The 22,113-nt window shown below is 55.3% G+C and overlaps 1 protein-coding gene across 12 annotated transcripts in view; it reads right to left on the reverse strand.

Moving 5' to 3' along the window:
• The window catches only part of CCDC33 (coiled-coil domain containing 33), a 111,902-nt gene that overhangs the window by 79,188 nt on the left and 10,601 nt on the right, over nt 1–22,113 (reverse strand). For 7 of the 12 annotated variants that reach the window (XM_045059029.1, XM_045059028.1, XM_045059034.1 and 4 more), the window contains one exon: nt 5,804–5,967. In XM_045059029.1, the coding sequence (XP_044914964.1) occupies nt 5,804–5,967 (164 nt within the window). Of the gene's footprint in view, nt 1–5,803; nt 5,968–10,328; nt 10,487–10,525; nt 11,047–11,110; nt 11,813–22,113 lie in introns of those variants that run through there. The other 5 variants (XM_045059035.1, XM_045059033.1, XM_045059036.1 and 2 more) reach the window with 5 other exon arrangements.

Consider the following 22,113-nt stretch of genomic DNA (forward strand, 5'->3'; position numbering starts at 1 on the left):
ATACAATGAGGACACCAGGAAAGCTCCCCACTGGCCTGCCTCGTTGCCTGAAATTTCCCCATTAAAACTTGCTTCTCTTGGTAAGCATTGACCTCTTGGGCTGCCCTCCAGGATTCCAGTGCCTCTGCAGAAGAGCTCATGCTTTTTGGGTCTGAATAAGTGTTTCGGGTATGAGAAGGACCTCAGGGGCCCTGCATGGCGGTGATAGGGGAACATCTGGAAAGATCCTTATGGCTTCAGTCTGGCTTGGGGGGGGGGCGGGGGACGGTCTCAGGCAACCCTCCCCTTTCAACCACTGACACCAGCTGTGTTTACAGCTCTGGGATACAAGGCCGTTCTCACTGAACAAAAATTCTGAGGCTCTGAGCCTCAAGGGACTGACATCATTTGGAGAAGGTGTGGAGAGGTCTGGCCACACCATAGGCTGGGGACTCTGGGGAGATAAGACCCGAGATTCTCAGTCCTCTCCAGGGCCTTCTCCCCCATGCTGTGCCTTTTCCCACAAGCATCCTGCTGGAAGGGAAGGAACCTTGGCCTCTACCAGAGGGAGTCACTAGTGGCCAAACAGGGACACTTATCTTTATCTGCTCCATTCTTACTGGCCAACCAGACAAGTCCCTTCACTTCCCTGGGTCTTGACCTCTTTGGCCATCACATGGGGCTAATGCAACCTGCCTGCCAGGGCTGCTGTATTAGAGCCAGGGTGCAGAAGAACCGAGCTCTGCGTGAGCTCAGCGTGGGCCACCATCAGCAAATGGGGGCTGCTTTTTCCTGGCACTGTCCCATGCTCACTGTCACTGTGTGTATTTTTGTTATTTTTGCTGAGCCCAGCCCTCTGGCTGCTGAGACAAGCTCACGGGTCACCTATGAGTCATGCCAGGCCTCCACCCACTCTGCCCAAGTCCCTGCCCTCTGGAGCCTTTGGCCAAGGCTCACAGCCAGGCGGGGGGAAGGTGTGGGCAATCCAGATCCCAGGAAGGGTCTTCAGACTGCTCACTGGATCTTCTCTGGAAGTCTGGGTTAGGACCCTGAGGCCAACACCCCTTCTAAGAGGGGCAACCACCGCATGAGGATCAAGTCAGGGAGTGAGGCTGAAAAAGCTTTTAGATTTTGGAATCCTGGATCCTGGCTTGGGTATGCACTATAGTTCTGTGACTCTGGCCACCTCACAGAAATATGCTGAGCCCTTAGTGACCTCATCTGCAAAATGGGGATAGTATTTTACCTGGCTCAAAGGACTAAGTGATGATTAAATTATGGGAAGCACATACATACCACACACACACGTACACACACATGGACAAACACACGCATTCCTAGCACATTTGCCAAGTACATGGTAGGCACTTGGTAAATATGACCTTTAACCTTCTCCTACGAGGACCTTACACAATTGTCCTACTTTCAGTACTTTCTCCAATTAGTCACTAGGGTCAGAGCTCCGTCTGTGGCCAGGGTAGGGGCCCAGTGTGTGATTAGGGCTCAGTCTTTGACTGGAGTCAGGGCTCAGCATATGACCAAGGTCAGTCTCAGTCTGGGACCAGGGTCAGGGCCCTCAGGCTCACCCAAGAAAACCAAAGATCCTCCAAATATGACTCACTGGCTCTGACCTGTGCTCTGCCCCGCCCACTGTGGCTCCGGCCAAGCCTTCCCCCACGTGCACAGAGGAAGCAGCCCTTCCCCTCCCGGTCCTGGCTCCAGCCCTGTTCCTTAGCTCTGGGCAGCGGGCGGTCAGAGCAGCCACTGCCAACTGGCAACCCAGCCACCAATCCTTTGGCCGAGGGTTAGAACCCCACAGGATGTCTCCTGGCTGGCCCCTTCCCCAGACCCTGCCTGTGAGGGCACCCCACCCCCCCCCCACCTGTCAGGGCCACTGCCTTCCTGGTCCCTGCTGGGCTCTGACTGGCAGGTCTCTCTGTGCCAGGCCAGGAGGCAGGTGTTGGGCACTGCTCAGGCTCAGATCGGTCAGGGGAGACCTGGGGCCCGGGCACTGGCCCAGCAGACCTGGACTTGGAATCTGTCTTGCATGTACAGCTGGGGCTCTTGTTGTCTCTTAAGAACGGACACTATTTCCCAGGCCAGAGCACGAATCAGCTTGGCAAGCCTTGAAACAGCACAGAGACCAGAATAGACATCCTGGCCACGGGAAGACTAAGGCTCGGAGAGGGACAGGGACTACCCTGTCAGGGGCAGTGAGCCAGATTCTGGGGTTTCCTGATCCCATTCTCGCTTTTCTCCACTGCCCCACCGCTTTCTTCTGACAGATCTTCCATGCCCACCGTGGGCACTGGGGGTAACCTTTACTCTGTGTCATACTTTACATCTGTCAGCATCTCCTACTGGCTCCCCATCCCTACAGCCCTCTGAGGCAGCTTCCTAGGAGAGGCATTTGAGCAATGAGAGGACAAGGAACCTTCCCAAAGTCACAGAGCAAGCTAGAAATGGGGCCGGATTCATTCAACAGTTATTGACAGCCTCCTATGCTCCGGGTGCTGTGTTAAATAGTAGGGATAGAATGGGGAGCAATACAGACCTGGTGGTCACTTGTTGAACTAGAGGGCCACTATGGGGGTAGGTTCGAGGAAGAGTAAGCCAGGAATCCCATGAAAGCACATCAAACTTGTGAGGCCAGCTGTGACACTGCAGAAGTAAAAAGTCCCAGGGAGGCGTGGAATGTAGGAAACTTTGGCCTGGTCTGGGAGGTCAGGGGGGACCTCCTGGAGGAGGTGATTTAGCTGGGATCCAAAGAGGGGAGGGGAAAGGAGAATGTTCTGGGGGAGGGATCCTGAAAGGCCTAGGGAGGGAGGAAACAGGGTCTGCTCAGAGAACTGAGAGATAGACACGTGGTACAGCTGGAGCGAAGAAAGGGAGACGGGAGTCATGCTGCTGGGGATCTGGAGGGGGCCGCAAGGACCCAACCTTGCTGGGTCTAGAATCCTCTTTACCCTGGGAGCAGTGAGAACCCTTGGGGTTTGAAGATGGGTAAGATCAGATGTGCTAAGAAGAGAAAAGTGCAGAAGCTTAAGGTGGGGCGAGCCGGCAGAGAGAAGCAGCCAGATTTCAGATACAGGAGACACATTTACAGGACTCGGGGATGGAGTGGGGGGGGGGATGTTGGGGTGGGGGGAGGAATATGACTAGTGACAGCAGGATGAGGATGTTATGCAGACAGTACAGAGGAAGAGGAGCGACCAAGGGTTGAAACCTGGGACAGGCCAGCATCTGGAAAGATGAGATGCCCAGCGGACGTAATGGGGTCAAGCACAGCCGTCATTTTAGAGAAAGCTATTTCAGAGGAGTAGAGGGGTCAGACTGGAAGCAGGTCAATGGCTCAGATGGAAAGAGTTGGAACCACAAGATGAGCCATGTGGACTTCTTGGTCTGGGTCAATCACAGCGAGAGGTTACTAGATCAGCTTAAGGCTGGAGCCTGCACAGGAGTGAAGTGACCAAGCCCCCAGCTAGGGAGTCCCCATCATTAGACCTGAGTTCTCTTCAGCTCCCCACTAATGGGCTGAATGAGTAAATGACTCCGGGGTACTCTTAGGCCTGTGCTTTAACTCCTACTCCACCATTGTCCCCGCAGGTCGGCCTGCTGGGGATGCAACAGACCCAGAGAGAGGGCGGAACTAGGCAGGGACAGGAAGCCCCAGAGGTGAGACCCCTAGGGATGGCAGAGAGCAGGAGGCTCAGCCAGGAGACCAAGCTGAGGGCACCAGAAACACAGGCATGAGAATGATGAGAAAAAGTGTTTTGAAAGACTATGGAAGATCAATATTATTAATATATATTAAATATATACCCTATATACTTTAAGCATTGCAATATTCATCGTGAGAGGAAGGAACACTTCGGGGGACTGGCTTCTCATGCCTGTGGTCTGCTTTGTTAATGGCGTAAGTGGAATCAGACATCCAGGGCACATCAGATTCTTCCCAGGGCTTCTGGCTTCTGAGGGTCTGGGTCGTCCCTTTGGGGTTCCTGCCTGGGGCTGGGGGCTCGCTGCAAAAGCCTCTTTCAGGTTCCTGACAGCTGGGCCTTCCTTCTCAGAAGCCCTCCCTTCTGCTGTCATTTGCATCTCATTAGCACCCCCGGGGCTGGTGGCGGCTCAGCCGCCAGGAGCCCTGGAACGCCCCGGAACGCGGGGCCGCAGGCTCGGCCGGGCTCTGCTCCCTGCCCCCTCCCTGGGTGGAGATGGGTGCAGCCATGCGCTCTCCCCGCCGCCCCCACACCCCTCACCCAGGCTCCGGCCGGCTGGGCTCCCGCCGCGCGTTCCCATGGCAACCGGGTGAAGGCGAGGGTCGCGGTGCCCGCCGCAGAGCAACGCGGCGCCCCGCTCCCCGCCCCGCCGCCCAGGCTGGCTTGGTGATAGGCAGGGCCTCAATCTCCCGAGATGATCGGCGATAATTGGTTTATGGAAATAGCTGAGGGGAGAAGGCGAGCTCCCTGCCAAGCCCACTCTCTGCCACCTGTCCCTCCTCACGGCGGAAATGGAGTTGGGGGAGGGGAGGGCCGAGGAGCTGGGTGGGTGGGTGGAAATGGGCCTTTTGAGACAAGCAAGTGTCCCACCTGTTGGTCTCCAGCACACCATCTACCCCCCTTTCAACTGTGTGGAGGTGCGGGGGTTGTTGTCATAGCTACTGGCTGGCTGTCTCCGTGGCTCCTTGATCCCTAAGTCGGTGCTCAGACCCAGGCTGGGCGCATCGTGGGGGAAATGGAAGACCTGGGATGTGTCCTCTGGAGCCCCAGTTTGGGGGACAGAAGAACAGCCCATAACTGTATTTATGTGAAGTGTGTCAGATCAGAGTTGCCATTGCTGTGCAGCTCCAGAGAGGAGAGCTCAACTCTGGTGGCTGCCTGGAGGAGGAGGCAGTCAAGAATAAGGCTTTGAAGGTGGGATTTCAGCAGGTGTTGGGTGAGGGCTGGGGCAGGCACTCCCCCAAAGGACATGTGGGCAAAAGCCTGAGGCAGGCACTGAACTGGAATTAGTAGAGGAGGGGAGGTGTAGAGTAGCTTGTGGGGAGGCCCTGGTGGCTCCCACTGTTTACAGAGGGGCTCAGGGATGACAAGCTTGGCGGAGGGGTTACTGTGCAGTGCTTCACAACCAAGATTGAACGGATGTCCGACCTCCGTACGGAAGGTTGGCCGGATGGACACCCTGTCACCCCCTGATGCCCTCCTGGGAGAAGCGAGGCCCACAGCGTGGGCAGCAGATGGCGTGGCGGGCCTCACTCGGCCACCAGGCTGGGAGAAGCGTGCAGCCTGATTGCAGCTGGCTGACGGGGGACGTGGGGTGCATTAAAAGGACCAGAACTAGGGAAGTCCCTAAGATAGAAATGACCTGAGAAGTGGGGGGGGGCAAGGAGGAAGATGGCTGTGAGGACCTATCCCAGAATAGGGCGTGGGGGGATGGGGCACCCAGAGTCCCGGAGAGGCAGGCTCAGCCCTTCTTCCTTTGATCACCACCCCACTCCGAGCCCAGCCCAGCCCAGGCTTCTGTATCCAGGGGCCCTGCCTCCCTGAGGTCAAACTGTGGCCAAGCCCTGCCCAGCTGGCTGTGGGATCAAGGAGTGGCTCTTCCTTCCTTCCCCAGTCCTGGTGAACAGCTTCCCACGCAGCAGGGAAGATGTCAGGCCTCACGCGTACAGAGCCTCCAGCCCCTGTGTGATTCACACTTGGCTTTCCCCTCTGGGTATCACGGTCCCCGCCCCCAACCTTTGGTTGCTCGAATTCCAAATATCCATCCACTGGCTTCTGCTCACAGCCCCGCACCAGCCCCTGCCCCTACTCCCGGCACCACTTACACTACCACGTATGGCCACGGCTCAGAGCCATCCTTGCAGGTGGGTAGGTTGGTGGCCCCGTGGAGAGTGACCATGATGGTCTCCTTATTAGGGGGAGACAGGTGGCTGGTGACAGATTCCACACTCTGTGAGGTGTTCAGGGGCTCCTCTGGGCTCTCAGTGACCTGTGGAGAGAGCCAGGGCTGAGTGGCCTCTTCCCGGTGGTCCCCTGCCCTTACTGCCTCCTTAGAACTCCGGTCCCTCACCGATCCCCTCCCCACCAAGTGCCTTTCCCTTTGTCATCCACCCACCCCCACCCAGTTTGGAACTATAGGGCACTTGCCTTTGACCCCATCTTCTCCCTACCTCTGTCCCACACCCCACGTCTGCCCCAGTTCGTGATCACTTCCTGCGGAGGGAGACAGGCCTTCATCTCTCAAGTCCAGTCTCACTGCTAAAACCTTTGCTTTTGTGGGTGCCCTTGCTCTATTTCCTAAATCCCACCTGCAGCTGGCCTTCTCCCTCGGTCTCTCCTGTAACCTCAGCCCAGTCCATCTGTCACCTTAGGTCCTTCCTGTGCACAGCCCCTTACAGTTTACAAAGTTCATCCACATCCATGGAGTCACCCAAGGCATTAATGAAAAGGGACGAACGTGTCTGTCCCAGATGCCCCTCTCTCTTCTCCCCAGAGAACCCTGCAGACCAGGAAGGAGTGGCACCTGCCTGCACATGGCGCCCCCTAGGCTGGCTGCCCCAAGCGGACACACATGTGGGAGCTCACCAGCTCACCAGCTTGTGACTCAGGGCCTGAAGGACCATGGTATTCAGTGAGAGCTGCTGAGAGGAGACAGAAGCAGCGGCCGGGCAATCAGGAAAGGCTGCTGGGAAGAGGAGGACCTGAAGGGTTGGGACCTTTTATCTAGAAAGTTTGCATGAGGCACCTGGGTGGCTCAGTCGGTTGGGTGTCCGACTTTGGCTCAGGTGATGATCTCACAGTGGTGAGTTCGAGCCCTGCGTCGGGCTCTGTGCTGACAGCTCAGAGCCTGGAGCCTGCTTCAGATTCTGTGTCGCTCCCTCTCTGCCCCTCCTCTGCTTGTGTTCTCTCTCTCTCTCTCTCAAAAATAAACATTAAAAAAAAAAAAATAGCAAGTTCAGTCTGTCAGACCCTGACAGGGGGCAGGCCCTGGTAGGGGGATCCCCTGGCTCAGTCCTGATGAGCACCGAGCGTCAGCAGAGCTGGGTTTAAACCAGCTCTGCTCCTCAACACCATGGACCCGAAGCCCCGTCATGCTGACAGTTTCCCCAATGGGACAATGTGGGCTTGGACCAGCCTGTTTGGAAGCTGCCCTGCTTCCTGTGTGAGGGCCCCAGTTCCCCACACATTGTCTGCTCCCACCTTGAGCCTGGGGGTTCTGGGCGCAGTGGCTCCTGGCTCTCAGAAGCCTCTGGGCAGAGGGAAAGGGAAGGGCCTGAGGACTTTGACGCTTCTTAACGTCATTCCGTTCTGATGACAGTGGCGGGGTGAACATTACATGAGCCCTGACAGCATGGCCTACCAGCCCTGCCTTCAAACCATGTCTAGGGGGCCCCTGGGTGGCTCAGTCCGCTAAGTGTCCAACTTCGGCTCAGGTCATGATCTCAGGGTTCATGAGTTCGAGCCCCACATCTGGCTCTGCGCTGACAGCTCGGAGCCTGCTTAGGATCCTCGTCTCCCTCTCTCTCTCTGCCCCTCCTCCACTCGCGTGCACTCTCTCTCTCAAAAATAAACATTAAAAAAAAAAAAAAACCTCATGAAACCATGTCCAGAATCTGACCCCTTCTGCATGCCTGACTGTTTCCTTTCTTGCACTCCCTCCACCCTGCCCATCTCACAGAGCAGCCAGAGTGATCCTTTACAGATTTCAATCAGACCAGATCTGTCACTGCTCAAAACAGTGGCTCCCTGTTTCTTTCAGAGCATCGCTGGCCCGTCAGGACCTACACACTCTGGCCCAGGAAACCGACCTCGCCTCATGCCCCTGGGCGTCTTGCCCACTGGCTCCAGCCCTGCTGGCCTCTGGGTGGTTTCTTGCACATCCCAAGCTGGCTCCCACCTTCAAGCCTTTGTCTGGGTGGGTCCCTCTTCCCCTGTATGTCCATCCCTGTGGCTTGTTCCCTCACTTCCTACAGATCTGATGTTATCACAAAGGCCTTCTTGGTACAATCTGTGGTCCTTGACTAACAAGATGACTAATTAGGAGGTGAGAAACCCCCAGCCCCAGAAGTGCCAGCTCTACAGAGAGACCCCTCCTTCTGCCTGAGGAAGGCCCCCTCCGCAGGACCCAGGGGGCGCCTATCACCATCTGCAGAGGTGTTGAGAGTTATCCTTCCCCCTCTCCCCCTCTCCCCTGCCAGGCCATGATGGGAGGAGGGGAGGGAGGTCAATGTGCAGAAAGAACCCCTACCAGAAGGAAGGGGATGGGGAGGGGGGAAACAGGCTCAGTGTCACCTCTCGCCTCATAGGTCAGAGATACTGCCTTCCCAATGTCCCACCCTCACTGTGTGCCCCCCGTAACCCACTCCACTCTCCATCAGGCTTAGTCTTCCGGTTTAGTGCCAGGGGAGCAAGACCAGCGACCTGGAGTGTCCAGAAATGTAGGTTTCAGTCCAGGTCTGCCCCAGCTCCCAGTGGGGTCTTACTTTTCCCACCTGGTCAGTGGGGATATCTGGAATGGTTTTGTAATCTTCCCTGTGGAAGGCCTAAGGTTCTGCAGTGAGGTCAGGAGGGGTGACTAACGTGTCTCTCCATCACCCTGATGCCCAGGAGAAGCCCAAGATGGTGGCCCCCTCCCCCTTGTTTCTGTGGGGGTACAGGGCCTGTCCCCAGCCTCCTATGGCCCCCAGAAGTGAGGACCCAGCATCACGGTAGCCCCACAGCCCAACCAGTGATTCTGCAGGCCAGGCCCATGAGTTGTGTCCTCTCTCTGTCCCCTACTGCCTCTATGCCTCCCCTTGTGGGACAGCCTTCTGGGAAATACAGCTTCCAGGAGGCTGGACAAAAACTGCTCGTGCTTCACTTCTGGGCATGAGGCCAGATGCCAGGCTGGCGCCTCCTGGTGAGCGCCGCAGGCATGTGCCGCTGGGCAGGCTGGGCCCAGGGCCAGGGAGGCCTGGAGCGGGGACTGTGGGCCAACCTCTCAGCCTTCCCCTTCCTTCCTTCCTACCTCTGGAAGGACAATCTGCAGGCTTCCCTCGGAGCTGTGCCTGCATCAGGACCAAAGTCCCCCCTCACCCAGATTCAGGTTCCCCAGCTGTATCTTAAGGGCTTTGAGTTAAAAAATGGCCCTTCATGTTCCTTCTAGTTTCACCATCTAAACTTGCTTGGGAGTTACAATGGCCACTGGAGGGCCCTCTCCTAGGTGGGGAATCAGGCTCAGGGAGACCAAAGCCCTTGTGTCTGGGCCCTCGGCTTTGCTAGCGGGCAGAGTGGGAAGTGGGATGGGGTCTGTGTCTCCACCTTGTGAGGTCTCTGCTCTGCCCTGTTAGTGTTTTCTGGACATGCCGAGCTTTCTCTGGGCCACAACGTATACGCCCTCGGGCTCATGACCCAAGTAGCCAGTACTTGTTAGTAAGTACTAGCCATGGGAGTTGTGGCGTTTGGACAAGGAAAGACTCTTTCGAAGATGCCGCAAAAATTAGAAATCATAAAGAAAAGACTGATCGCTCGGATTACATTAACAATCCACACCAACTTCTATGATAGCCTCCAATTCACCACAGTCCAGAGAAAAAACAAATAGGAGAAAATATCTGCAATATATATAAAGGGATGAATATCCCCAATACACAGAGATCTGGAAGCATCACCACAATAAAAAAGACATGAATAGAAGCTTCACAAAAGAGGGAATAGGAATATGTAATACTATATGTACACAATATGAACATTCTTATAGGGGATTCTACGCAATCATTAAAAATGTTCCACAAAATTATGAATTAAACAAAACAAATCCGGGGCACCTGGGTGGCTCAGTTGGTTAAGCGTCTCGCTTTGGTTTCAGTTCAGGTCATGATCTCATGGTTCGTGAGTTCAAATCCCAAGTCGGGCTCTGTGCTGACGGTGCGGAGCCTGCTCGGGATACTCTCTCCCTCTCTCGCTGCCCCTCCCCCGCTTGCACACACTCTCTCTCTCTCACACACTCTCTTTTTAAATAAGCATTAAAAAAAATAAATCAAACAAATCCATTTCCTTCTCAGGGCTTCTACGAATGCTCCTTGGATCCCCAAACCCAGCTTGGGTGGGTGGGTGGGAATGAGCTTCAGGACCAGCTGGCAGCTTAAGGCCTCTAGGTCAGGCCAGCCTGGTGCCTGGTCCTGAGTGCGTGACATTCAAGAAAGTAGCTTAAAGGGTAGAGTCAAGGGGAGGAGCCAGCTGTGGGTAGAGAACACCAGGAACCCCAGACACCCAAGTCGAGGGTAATAAAGTAGAAACCACAGTGGGGCACCTGTAGCTATTTGGTTTGAGTCTAACAGCAAGAGAGGGTGTTCCCAAGTTAGCAAGTACCTGGTGCCTTTGGTCTTAGCTCATTCTGCCACCCCAGTCAGTACTTGGCACAGTCGAGGCCATAGGCTCAGCCTTGCCAGTTAGCAGGAGATAAGGGAGGCCTCATATTGAACTGTCTGCATTTCACCACTCAGAGATTTTAGTCCCCTCCTGGCAAGGTCTTGCTGTTCTGTCACAGATATTTATTAAGCACCTACTATGTGTCAGGCACTGTTCTGAATTCTGGGGATACAGCAGTGATCAAAACCAACAAGAAGCCCTTCTTTCTAGGAGTTGGAGCATCTGCGGCCTGGGGCAGGGGTCTGGGCCAGGGCTGGAAGGGTGGAGGATGGTGGAGCATTGGCAGTCCCAGGGCAGCAGTGTGGGAATCTCCCAGAAGATCCTGGAGGGGGATGGTTGAGCCATCGTAGTAGGGTCTCTGCGCCTTTGTGACAACACAGCAAAAACTCCTTTCCAGGCTATGCGGGGGGAGGGGTACTATACCCATTCAAGCCACATTTTTCTCTGGGTCATGGGGATACAAGACAGAAACAACCAGGTAAGGGTACCAGGAGCTGATAACACCTGCAAACACACCGAATTCAGATCCCACGTGGCCCCAGAGTACAGCATGCCTAACTTGGAAGAACACCGAGAGACCCCCTCACTCTCCATTTCACGGCTGTGAAAACTGGGACCCGGATAAGGGAAGCTTTTGTCATGATTTAGGAGCAAATAAAACAAGGGACTTTGAAGGAGAGATGAGCTCATACAGATGAATGACCCCTGCCCCTAGCCCTCACCTTTTTCTTTTTCCGTCCCATCCTCTTGGGGGCAGGAGTGTTTGGCCTTGTTTAACAATCTTGGGGACCAGTACCTGATATTGGTGGCTGACCAGGCACTGGCCCTGCCCAGCTGGCCTGGGCACTGTGGAGTCTTGGGGCTTGGCAAACAGTATAGAGCGTCAGTGTTGTCTCGGGTTGGGGGGGCATACGCTGGCTCTGGGAGCTAGATGGGTGGGGAAACAGTGGGGGGTTGGAGATGGCGAGGTGGGGGGCAGCCTGGAACTTTCTCAGAAGTGAGACATTCTTGGAGTAGAGGTGTCCTCAGGGCTCTGGGCTGTGACCAGCTGGGTAGGGGTCAGCAAAGGAAACAATCGGCTCTTTGTACCCCCAGGAAGGTAAACACAGGGGTGGCCCTTTCTCTGCCAAGACCTGGAAAAGCTGTGAGCTTGCCCACCCAGCTGGGTCACCTGGGCAACACTGTGTGACGTCATAGGGCAGAGCAGAAGCCACATGGGTATAATCCAGGTATAGTGGGGCGGGGGAGCAGAAGCCCTTCTCCCTATTTTTGGTGGTGGGTCCTGCCTGCTCTCTGGCATCCAGTCCTCACCCTCCCTGCTTTTGAGACCCCAGTCTATCAACCCGATTCACCAATGGCTCTGTATGCCCAGCCCCACTGTGGAGACCCAGATGCTACCCGCAGGAAGTTGCAACTTGATTGGTAAAAACAGTTATTTCTGTTAATGAATGTACAGCCATCCTGCCTCTTTGGGTGCCTGTAGTCTTTCGTTTGTTTAATAATAATAAACATGGGGCGCCTGGGTGGCTCAGTCGGTTGAGCGTCCGACTTCAGCTCAGGTCATGATCTCGCGTTTCATGAGTTCGAGCCCCGCGTCGGGCTCTGTGCTGACAGCTCAGAGCCTGGAGCCTGCTTCAGATTCTGTGTCTCCCTCTCTCTCTGCCCCTCCCCTGCTTGTGCTCTCTCTCAAAAAATGAATAAATGTTAAAAAAAATTTTTTTAATAAAAAAATAAAAAATAATAATAAACACAAAGTTCAAGAAAATGGTTCCTTCTTGGCGGCTGGGCCGGAAGGTGACAGAGAGAATGGGGAATAAGTAGGTATGTTATTGTAACGTCTCTTCGATTGGGCGGTCAGCTAATGGGTGTTCATTATATTGCTGAAAATAAACTATAAATAGCTAACGACGGCCGACAAATCCAATTCTGAGCTCCACAAGAAATTATTACAAAGGTAACAATTCTTTTTATTGAGCACTTACCCTGTGCCAGACGCGGTTCGAAGTCCTTTTCCGGGCAGTGAGATGGCAGAATGAGGACTGACTGGCCCTTGGCCTGGGGTGAGGTCTGCTCCCCGGGGAGGCTAGATGGGAACCGGGCCCCGAAACATGGTCAGAACCCTGGTCCGGCAAAGGTGAGATCTGGGGTACTGGGTGGGGTTGAGAGGTGTCTGGAAAACTCTTGCGGCCTGCCTCTTTCTTCTGCCAGCTGTTTTAGAGCCCATATTGAGGGTTCTTCCCATTTTCCTGGGTCTGGGGACCAAAGCAGGCCCATCCTGGCAACAAGAGGCAGGAGCTTATGGCTTTCTGGAGGCCCCCTCCTTACCCCTCCACCCCTAGTCTAGAGAGAGGCAGGAAGGATGCAGCTGTCCCCAGTTTAGAGACAAAAACTGAGGCCTCAAAAACTGAGGCCTCACCTACAATCAGAATTGGAAAGACCAGCCAAGGTCACCCAGATGGCCGGAGATGGAAGCTGGGAGTCCCACAGCCAGTTTTCTCCCTCCCAGGTCTGCTGAAGGTGGGGCCCCTGCCTCCTGGGCCCATCTCATCCCCACCAGGCAGGCGCACGGGTGGAAAGGGTCTCAGGGATGGTTCCCCAGCCACCTTACTGTGCCTCCTCCTTCCTGTTAGTCTCCGAGGCTGCAGCAGCAGATAGGGGAGGGGGGACCAGTGCTGCCTCAGTGCCTACGTGAGCCATTCACGGCCCAGTTCAGCCTTCTGCAGCGGGGCTTGAGAGAGGCCAGCAGGACACTTTGGGAGCAAAGTCTAAGGAAACCAGTGAGCACTGGTTCTCAGGGCTTGAGAGTGCTCCTGCCATCACATCTCCTCAAATTTTTACCCCAGTCCCTTCCCTGCTTCACTGTGGCCCCTCACCCCCCTGCATGTGGGCTCTGGCTCTCACCCAGCTGCCTTACCAGCCATCTGAGCTTTGTACCCCTGGAACCCTAGCCTTTGGCCTTCCTGCCTGGGAAGAAGATAAATGCACTGGTTCCAGGCGGTCTGGCTCCGGAGTGCTAGCGAGCCCTGCACACTCAGCAGCCACCAGAACGGCCTTCCTACCACCTCATTTGTGGGCTGGCCGGCTCCCTGGGCCAAGGACCCCTGTGACACTCTTGTGCCACGCTAGCCCTACCCCCAGAACTGCTTCCTCCTGGCCAGTGAGAATGCCATCAGCCTGGGACTGCATGTGGCTTTCCTACTTAACAACACCGTGAACCTCACCTTTCCCTCTGCCTCCCCAGCTCCTCTTCTTGCCTCATTGCCCATCCCTGGTAAGGGGTACTCTGCCTCCCCCAGCCAAGGGAAGTGAGCCTGCTCCCCAAATGCCTAGAGGCCAGCCCCAAGCTTTGATGACTCAGATTCCAGTGTGAGCAGAAGCAGGTAATGAGTGATCTCACAGCTAATAGGTAACCCTCCCCACCTCCCTCCAGGAGAGAGTACTTGGACCTGCCCCGAAGCTGGGCCAGGGGTTAAACACAGCCATTTAGGGAGCCTCCAGCTATGCAGGGCAAGCCACTGGACTGGATCTGAGGCTGGCTCTTGGGGAAGGAAAGGTCCTGCTTCCTCCTATGGCTTTTCACTGGGCTTACTGTGCAGCAGGAAGAGTCTGTGCAGACACGTGATTCACAGCTGTCCATACTCCCTCATGCTGTGTCCCAGGGCCCAGCTCTAATTGTCCCTTTAGGCCTAGATATCCCTGCATTCAGTCCAGGGAAGGGTGTCTCCCAGGGCCTGCAAACTTGGCCTTCCTTTCCCCTTAGTCCTGTCCCACACCCCTTGACATCCTCCATGTTCCTCCCACCCTCCACTCTCCACCCCCATCACTTTCTCTGTATTTCGTCTGATCCACTGCACTGGGCTTCTGGGAAAGGCAAAGGATGGAGGGTGTGGGAAACTTAGCGAAGCTTATAGCTGTGTGATCTTGGTTCAGAATAGTGACCCTCTCTGAGCTTTGGTGTCCCTCCTTTTTTAATTTTTTTTTTACATTTATTCATTTTTGAGAGACAGAGAGAGACAGAGCACAGGCAGGAGAGGGGCAGAGAGAGAGGGAGACACAGAATCTGAAGTAGGCTCCCGGCTCCGAGTTTTCAGCACAGAGCCCGACGCGGGACTCGAACTCACAAAACCGCAAGACCATGACCTGAGCCAAAGTTGGACGCTTAACTGACTGAGCCACCCAGGTGCCCCTGGTGTCCCTTTTTATACAGAGGGGAAATCAGGGCTGCTCTGAGGATTGAATGAGGCAATGGAGGTACTGCTCTTAGCACTGATACTCAGTTGAGTGCTCCAAAAATGCTTGTTCTTTTCCTTGCTGAACAAACTGGGACCTGGCAGGTTCTCCCCACCAGAAATGGGCCAAAGAAGCAAAAAATGTCTGTAGGGTGAAATACGGACACCTCCACCCAGTGCTCAAACCTTCACATGCCCTCCCCCGCCACCAGATATTCTAGTCCCGGTCTCCCTTTTCCCCAGACCCACTCGGTGCCCAGCTTCCGGACCCCTCTGCACAGCCACACCTTTCTGGCAGACCCCTTGCCAGAAAAGTCTCCTGCTTTCCTACTTAAGTTCAATTTGTCCTTACGGTCTGGCTCAAGACAGTTCATCCAGGAAGCATTCCTGACTCCCTTCATCCCCTGCTCTGAACAGTCCTCTTTGTCCATGGTGACACCTGCCTGTGTCTGTGCTGCTGAGTTCACCCCCAACAGGTGATAAACCAGAGGCAGGGGTGTGGCACCTGGCCAAGTCCCTGCCCCTCCCCCAGAATTTGACAGGTGTCAACTGAGGCAGTTCTCTTACAGAGTCTCTGTTCTCCAAACACCACATCACGTCCCCGCAGCCGGAGTGGAATACACAGCAGGTGTTCATCTGTTGGCTGTTGAGTGGCCGACTTCAGGAGGGTCACCTCCTATAATTATGGTGGTGAATCCGCAGCCTGCCTGGCCTTAACCTTGGCTCGGCCAGGCCCCGCAGCAAGCATCTGGGCAAGTCCTCCGGCCTGTCAGGGCGGCAATTTCTCCTCTGTAAAGCAGCGAGGATAGCCTACCTGGCAGGGGCCTGGTGAGGAGCAGGTGAGAGAACAGAGGCCCAGCACATGGCGGGCGGCACTGAACCGCACTTCCTCCACGTGCACACCAGCGTGTGCCCACCTGAACCCCCGTGGCCCCCGCTTTGCAACAGCGGACTTGGGGTGATTGTAACAGGCGCGCTGTTCTCGTTGGCTCAGCAGGCACATTTATTGACCGCCTTGTTGAAGGAGCCTTCTCAGCATTCGGTAACCAGAGTTCTCACTGGGGGCGGCCCAGGGCCTATCTTCACGTCGTGAATCACTTTGCTAAAGATGCAACGTGGCTTTGGGGCATTTTTCTTTTGAAAAATCAATAACTCATTAACAAAGAACTAAATAAAGGGGTAAGCAATGGAAGCCACCTGCCATTCCCTTTCCTCAGGTGGGGGTGCAGGAGCCAGACCCACCGAAGTGGAGGAGGGGGCCCACTCGGGGTCCACTCGGGCTGGGGGTGCCATAGGCTGAACCCTCGCCCTGACTCTTCCAACCCCACAAATGTGACTAGGTCCCTCCTCTGTTTCAGTAAACACTTCAGGAGGGCCCCACTGCTCTCAGGAGAGATTGGAGTTTTCTCAGGAGACCCCGGAAGGCCTCCCAGTCTACTCACCCCAGTCTCTCCAGCCTCGTGGAAACCGATCCCTGCCTCACACCCACGCTCCAGCCACACTACATGCCTGTGGCCCCCTGAAATGGGCTCTGATCTCTCCAGCTTCCCGACCTTCACATTCACTGCTCCACCTGCCTGGACTGTTGTCGTCCCTCTGCCAGCCTGAATAATTCATGATGCGTCCTCAAGACACAAATGGAACAACCTCTAGCAAATCTGCCCTGAAACCTTCTCCCACTGCCCCCATCCCCACCCAGGGGTATCAGATCCACAGCCCCCAGGCCTCTCTGCGCCCAGGTACATGACCCACTATTACTTTCTGGGAGAGGGACTGTCTCCTCTGAGGACAGGGACTGTGCCTGGCGGTCCCATCCTCAGGGGCCAGGCTATTGCCTGGCACAAAGTTGGTGCCAGGTGGGTGCTCACTGAATGAGTGAGGGATGACATTAACATCAGATGTCTTCCTCCTCCCTGTAGTTCCCCAGAAGCCCCCACTTCAGCCTAGGATAATGGTGACTGCCCCCCAGATAATCCTCCTTCCTCCAGGGTCCAAGCCCTCAGTGGCCTTCTCTCCCCTTCTAGGGCACAAATAGCTGGTGGGTGAACCTCATAGTAAAATCAAACACTCAACAAGCACTTGCTATGTGGCAGGCCCTATCTATACGTTTTACAGACACGAACTCAGTTGTCACAAATAGGCGTGAGATAGGTACTATTCTAGTCCCCATTTCACAGATGAGAAAACAGAGGCAGAGCCTGGAGCAGAAGGGCCAAGCTTCAGACCCAGGCCACATGGCTGCAGAGGCTGTACTTGGAATCACAGCCCTTGCCTTTACTGAGGGGCTTGTGGGGAGTCTGGGGTGGGGGAGACAGCCCAGAGTACCCCAGCCGCCACCCACCACCCGCCACGCCACCATACAGGGCCCCAGGGCCTGCTCTGCAGCTGGGATGAGCCAGCAGGTCGGGGGGAGCTCCAGTTACAGGAAACTGCTTATTCAGGGCCAGCGGGCTTGGGATCCCTGATTCCCTCCCTCTCAGATTCCCTACTCAGCGCGGGTCCCTCGCCCACACCGCCCACCATCTCCACCAGAGAGCACAGCCTCTGGCCCTAATCTCATTTGAGGCCATGAAATCGCATTTGCGGAGTATTAATGCAGCACGGAGCTGGCCCAGCCCTGCCTGGCTCCTGGCGGACAGGAGCCTGCAAAGCAATCTCTCGGGGAGGCGGCTCCCGGAACACCCGCCGACAAAAAGCAATTATGCTTTAAGAGGAAGATTAAAATAATATTTCCCCACCCCCCCCCCATGCCCACCCGAGGGCCTCAGCTCCACGTGGCCCCCACCGCCTCCCAGCCCAGCAGTGACTCAAGGGCAGGCTTCCTGCTGGGTGAGAGGTGGGGGCAGACTCCGCCCTCTCTCTCCTGGGTGTGCCCCCATGGCCGGCCCCTCACCTGACCCCACGCTCCCCACCTTTTATTCCCCCAAGTTCCCAAAAGAAACTGTGCTCTCTCAAGCTTCTGGGCCTTTGCCTAAACGTTCCCTCCCCCTGGAGTGTAGCCCTCCAACCTGTCTATCCGGCAAGCTGCCATTCACCCAGCACAAGGATCATAATAGCTAATGTTCTGTATTTAATATCTTCTTTAAATTCATTGCATATTCAAGTCTACAATCTTGTGTGTGTTGGGGGGCACTGTCATCCCCCATTTTACAAAGGAAGAAAGGAGGCACAGAGGGATTAAGTCCCAGCACAGGACGATGGCAGAGCAGGGATTTAAGGTAGAAGTCTTTCCCCCTCCCCCCAGAGTAGACCCAGTGGCTTCCCCTCTGACATCCAAGGACCACAGTGGCCTCGCTGTGGTCTCTTATCTCCCCAAGAGCTCTGAGAGGCCAGGCCTGGAACAGAAGCAGGATTTAACACACATTACTTGTGCGGAAGAATCAGGCACCTCCCCGCAGCAGCAGCAGAAGGCCTGCGGATGTGTGTCCCGCCCCTGCCTCCAAGCCTGGATCCCTGGTGCCTTCCAGTCTGTCTCTGTTCTGGAAGTCTTTGGAATCTCCTCTCCTCCAGGAAGGGCTCCCGAATTGTAGTCAGGCTAGCATATGATTTAATCCTCACAATCATGCTGCAAAGTAACCATCACTCCCCCCCCCCTTTCCCCCACCCCCAGCCATTTCACAGAAGAGAAAACAAAGAGTCAGAGAAGTGACCTGATCAGGAACAGCCGGTATGGGGCAGAGCAGGGATCCGAGTCCAAGGTCCATGTTTATCCACTGTACCTTCTTACCTTACACTGGCTGTAACTTTCTCTCACCCCTCAGGTTGGGAAAGGGCTGGATTCTGTCCTGAGATTATTTATGCAACACTGTTTTCTGTGTCATCCACCAACTCCAGTGGGCTAGGAGGGTTGCCTGGAGCCTCTGAGCCATTGACAGCCCCAGCCCCATTCCTAGTCCCTCTCCCCAATCACCCAGCACAGTGAGCACTCGTTGTTGGGGTCACCTTAAGCCTCAGTGACCTGGCTTGCCGGGAAGAAAACTGTTCCCCCAAACTGCTGCCCCTTGATCCCACCACACCATGTAGAAAGCTCACCAAAATACGGGTGTCCCTGCGACAGAGTCCCATAAGTCACTCCCACCTCTGTGCTCGTTGCTATACCTGAAACGACAAAAGGCTTGGCGGGCCCCTGGGTTCCAGCCTGGCTTTGCTACTGACTCCATGAGAAGACTCAGGCAAGCCATCCACCTCCACTAGGGGCTCAGTTTCCTGCTCCAGAAAATGGACATTATGAACGCTACCTTCCCACCTCCCAAGACCCATTTGATGCTTCAGTGGGCTTCGCAGGTTCCAGCTTTGCAAGCCTGGCTCAGAGAGGCCTGGGAAAACAGGTGATGGCAGAGGGTTTGGGGCGCATGGAGCCAGTACCTGCCCTCCATTCCCTTGGCACCCCTGCAACTCCCCATCCCATGAACATGCTCTCCCCACTTCATCCCTTCTCCCCTCTTGCTGTTCCCACGCACACACCTCCACACTCCTGCTTCCACACTTTTGCTCACACTGTCCTCTCCACTTGAAAACCACGATCCTCAATCTCTCCCGGAATCCCACCCCTTCTTTGAGGCAGGGATCAGATGTTCCCCTGACATCTGTGAGGTGGGTTTTAACGAACCAAGCAATTTCCCACCCCCCTCCTCACCTGACCTCACAACCTTGCCATCAGTAGGCACTGCTCTGCCCATTGTACAGATGAGGAACTTGAGGCCCAGTTAAGTCAAGTGTTTTGCTCCAAGCTACACACACACAGCTCTCATGCAACTGAGAAATAGGGTCTTCTGCCTCCCGCCAGAACTGGTTTTCCTATGGCAGACCGAATCCTTGATGACCACCCGGTCATGCCCATCACTTCCTCCCCAGGTCCCAGCAGCCCTCGCAGACAGCTTGGAGAGTCACTGTCCTCCAACTCCTCCTACTGCCTCTCCCCACCCAGCCTGACAGCTCCCCAAAGGTTGGGGGATACAGCGACCTTGTTTACTGCTGGGGGAATGGATGGCCAGACAGATGGATGGATGGACCTATGAACACCCCGGGCTCAGGGAGGTTGGGCCATTGGCCTCCAGGGCAGGCTATCAGATCCAGATGGAGGAGGGATATCCTCACTCATTCTCCATCTCTTGGGGGAGGGGGGTGGGGCCCTGTTAGCCTCCGCTGCTCCTGAGCCCAGGACCTCTGCAGAACCAGGCCAAGCCCAGGCTGGGATGTCTCAGTTGACTCCCGACAGGCCCAGGTCAGGGCTGGATGCCCATCAGTGTTCCTTCCCTGCCGCCCTCCCCCATCCACTGTTTTATTAAAGATCAATTCTTACAGATTGGCTTCACATGGGGTTTTAATTTCACCTCATACATCACACATGCCATGTCCCCAAGTCTCTTTCTCCTCTGGTAGAGGCTGCACTGGGGCAGGGGTGGGGGGTGTTCTGTACAGAGAGATAAAGCCAGGAGGGTCCCAAGGAGGTACAGATCTGCGTGTGGGAGGGTGTGTGACCCACGTGTGTCTATCAGTGAGTTGGTGTGAATCTCTCTTTGTGATGGGGAGGGTCCCTGCCTGTCCAGGATGAGATGTGGTGGCTCTGTGCGTACCCGCACACCCAGGAGGGTGGCTGTGCTCAGGAGTGTCTGCTGGGGGCACATTCACCTTCCAGTGGTATAAGTGAAGGAGAAGAAAGGAAGACAACCATAAAACGTCACATGACTGGATCCTCCTGCCCCTCCCCCCTCCTTCTTTCACTGTGAAGGTAACTTCTGGAGATGAGAAGGCCACCATGGTTCCCTCCCCTGGGCTGGCTGGAAGGACATCAGAAGCAGGCACCCCCCTTCCGCCCCATATCCCTTTCACCAGACACATCTCTCCCTCCCTCCCTCCCTCCCTCCCTCTCTCTCTCTCTCACACACACACACACACACACACACACACACACACACACTCACACTCACTCACACAGACTCCAGAAGGTGTGAGTCAGCAGTAGCCCCTGGCTGGAGTGGGGGAAGGTGGAGATGGGGGGGAAGGGCAGCAGGGCCATCTGGCACGCTCAGTGACAACAATCTGCTAATGGAGCTTCTTCCTCGACTAGCACCCAGGCTGGGCCAGCCTTCTCCACTCCAAAACCTGGGGGTCCCAGAGGGTGGGGCTCACAAGTTCCCATCACCCCTCCCCTGGGAGGCCGGCTAGGCAAAAGGAAGCAACCCTATTTTCTAGATGCAGAAACTGAGGCCCAGACCTATCAGTTTTGCCCAATACAGACATCTTAACTCATTACTAGAACACCAAGCATTTATTCAACGCCTCCTGCAGGGCAGAGGCAACCGTAAGCTAGTTCATGTGTCTTTCCAGCAGTTGAGGACACAAGGATTGCTCTCCTCCATTTCACAGATGTGGAAATGGAGGCTGAGGGAAGTTATGTAATCTGCACAAGGCCACATAGCTACTAAATAAATGCTAGATACTGATCTGAACCCAGGTCCATCTGACCCCAGTATACCTGCCTCTCATTGTAAGCTGCCTGAATCCCAAACCTATTGTATACCCCATCCTGCCGAGCTCCAGACATTGATCCTGATAGCACCTCAAAGGCATATAGAGGTGACCTGGAAATCAGGCAGGGCAGGACTGAGGGACAGGCTTGGCAAGGACATAAATATGAGACCCCCCCAACTTATGCATGTTCAGGTTCTTATCTGCTATGTCCAGGGACCTCTGAGGTCTCTTTCAGAGGTCCCTGAGAGAGAAAATCTTTCACTGCTACTGAAGAGGAAGAGGGGACATCAGGTGGCCTGCAGGGCAATTTGGTACATTTAGTTGACGGCCTTTCTCTTCCTGAGGGGGCTGGTCATGTCCTTGTCTCTGGGCCAGCACGGGCCAGCCCTGACTCTCCTGCCAACCTCAGCCCTCCATCACCATACCGTGATGGGTCTGCATCCCTCCCTGCGTGGGTGACAGCGCTCTCCTGGAACGCCTTGACAGTGCCTTTGTTCCTCTGAAATAAAAGAAAATCGAGCTACAAAGGGAAACCTCAGGTAGCTTTTAACGGGGGCTCAGCTGCCTGAGGCAGAGTGTGTTTAAGCTGGAGGCTGTTGTCACAGGAGCAGAAGAGGGAGCTGCCTGCAGTCTCCCTCCCACCCCCCACCCCCACTATCCCCATGATCAAGTTTACTTGAGGAAAAGGCTCTTCCAAATAGCGGCCAAGGAGGAAATCAATGAAAATTGATAGAGAAATGTAAAGCAGCTGTCAGCTGTGCACGCGCGCATGTGTGTGTGTGTGTGTGTGTGTGTGCGCGCGCGCGCGCAGGCAGCAAAAGTGTGCTGCCTGGACCCAGGCTGACCTGCTTAGGGCCAAGAAGGCCAGGGGCTGGGAGTCACTCCAGCCGTGCTGCCAGAGGGGTGCTGGTGGCTGGGGGAGGGGTAGCCGCCAAGTCTCACTCGAGTTAAGAGAGAGATTAATATATTCAATCTGCTCAGGGTAATTGAGGGAACAATCGGAGTGTTTTTCTAAAGCCCAT

Source organism: Felis catus, chromosome B3 (assembly GCF_018350175.1).
Source record: "Felis catus isolate Fca126 chromosome B3, F.catus_Fca126_mat1.0, whole genome shotgun sequence".
Taxonomy (NCBI): domain Eukaryota; kingdom Metazoa; phylum Chordata; class Mammalia; order Carnivora; family Felidae; genus Felis; species Felis catus.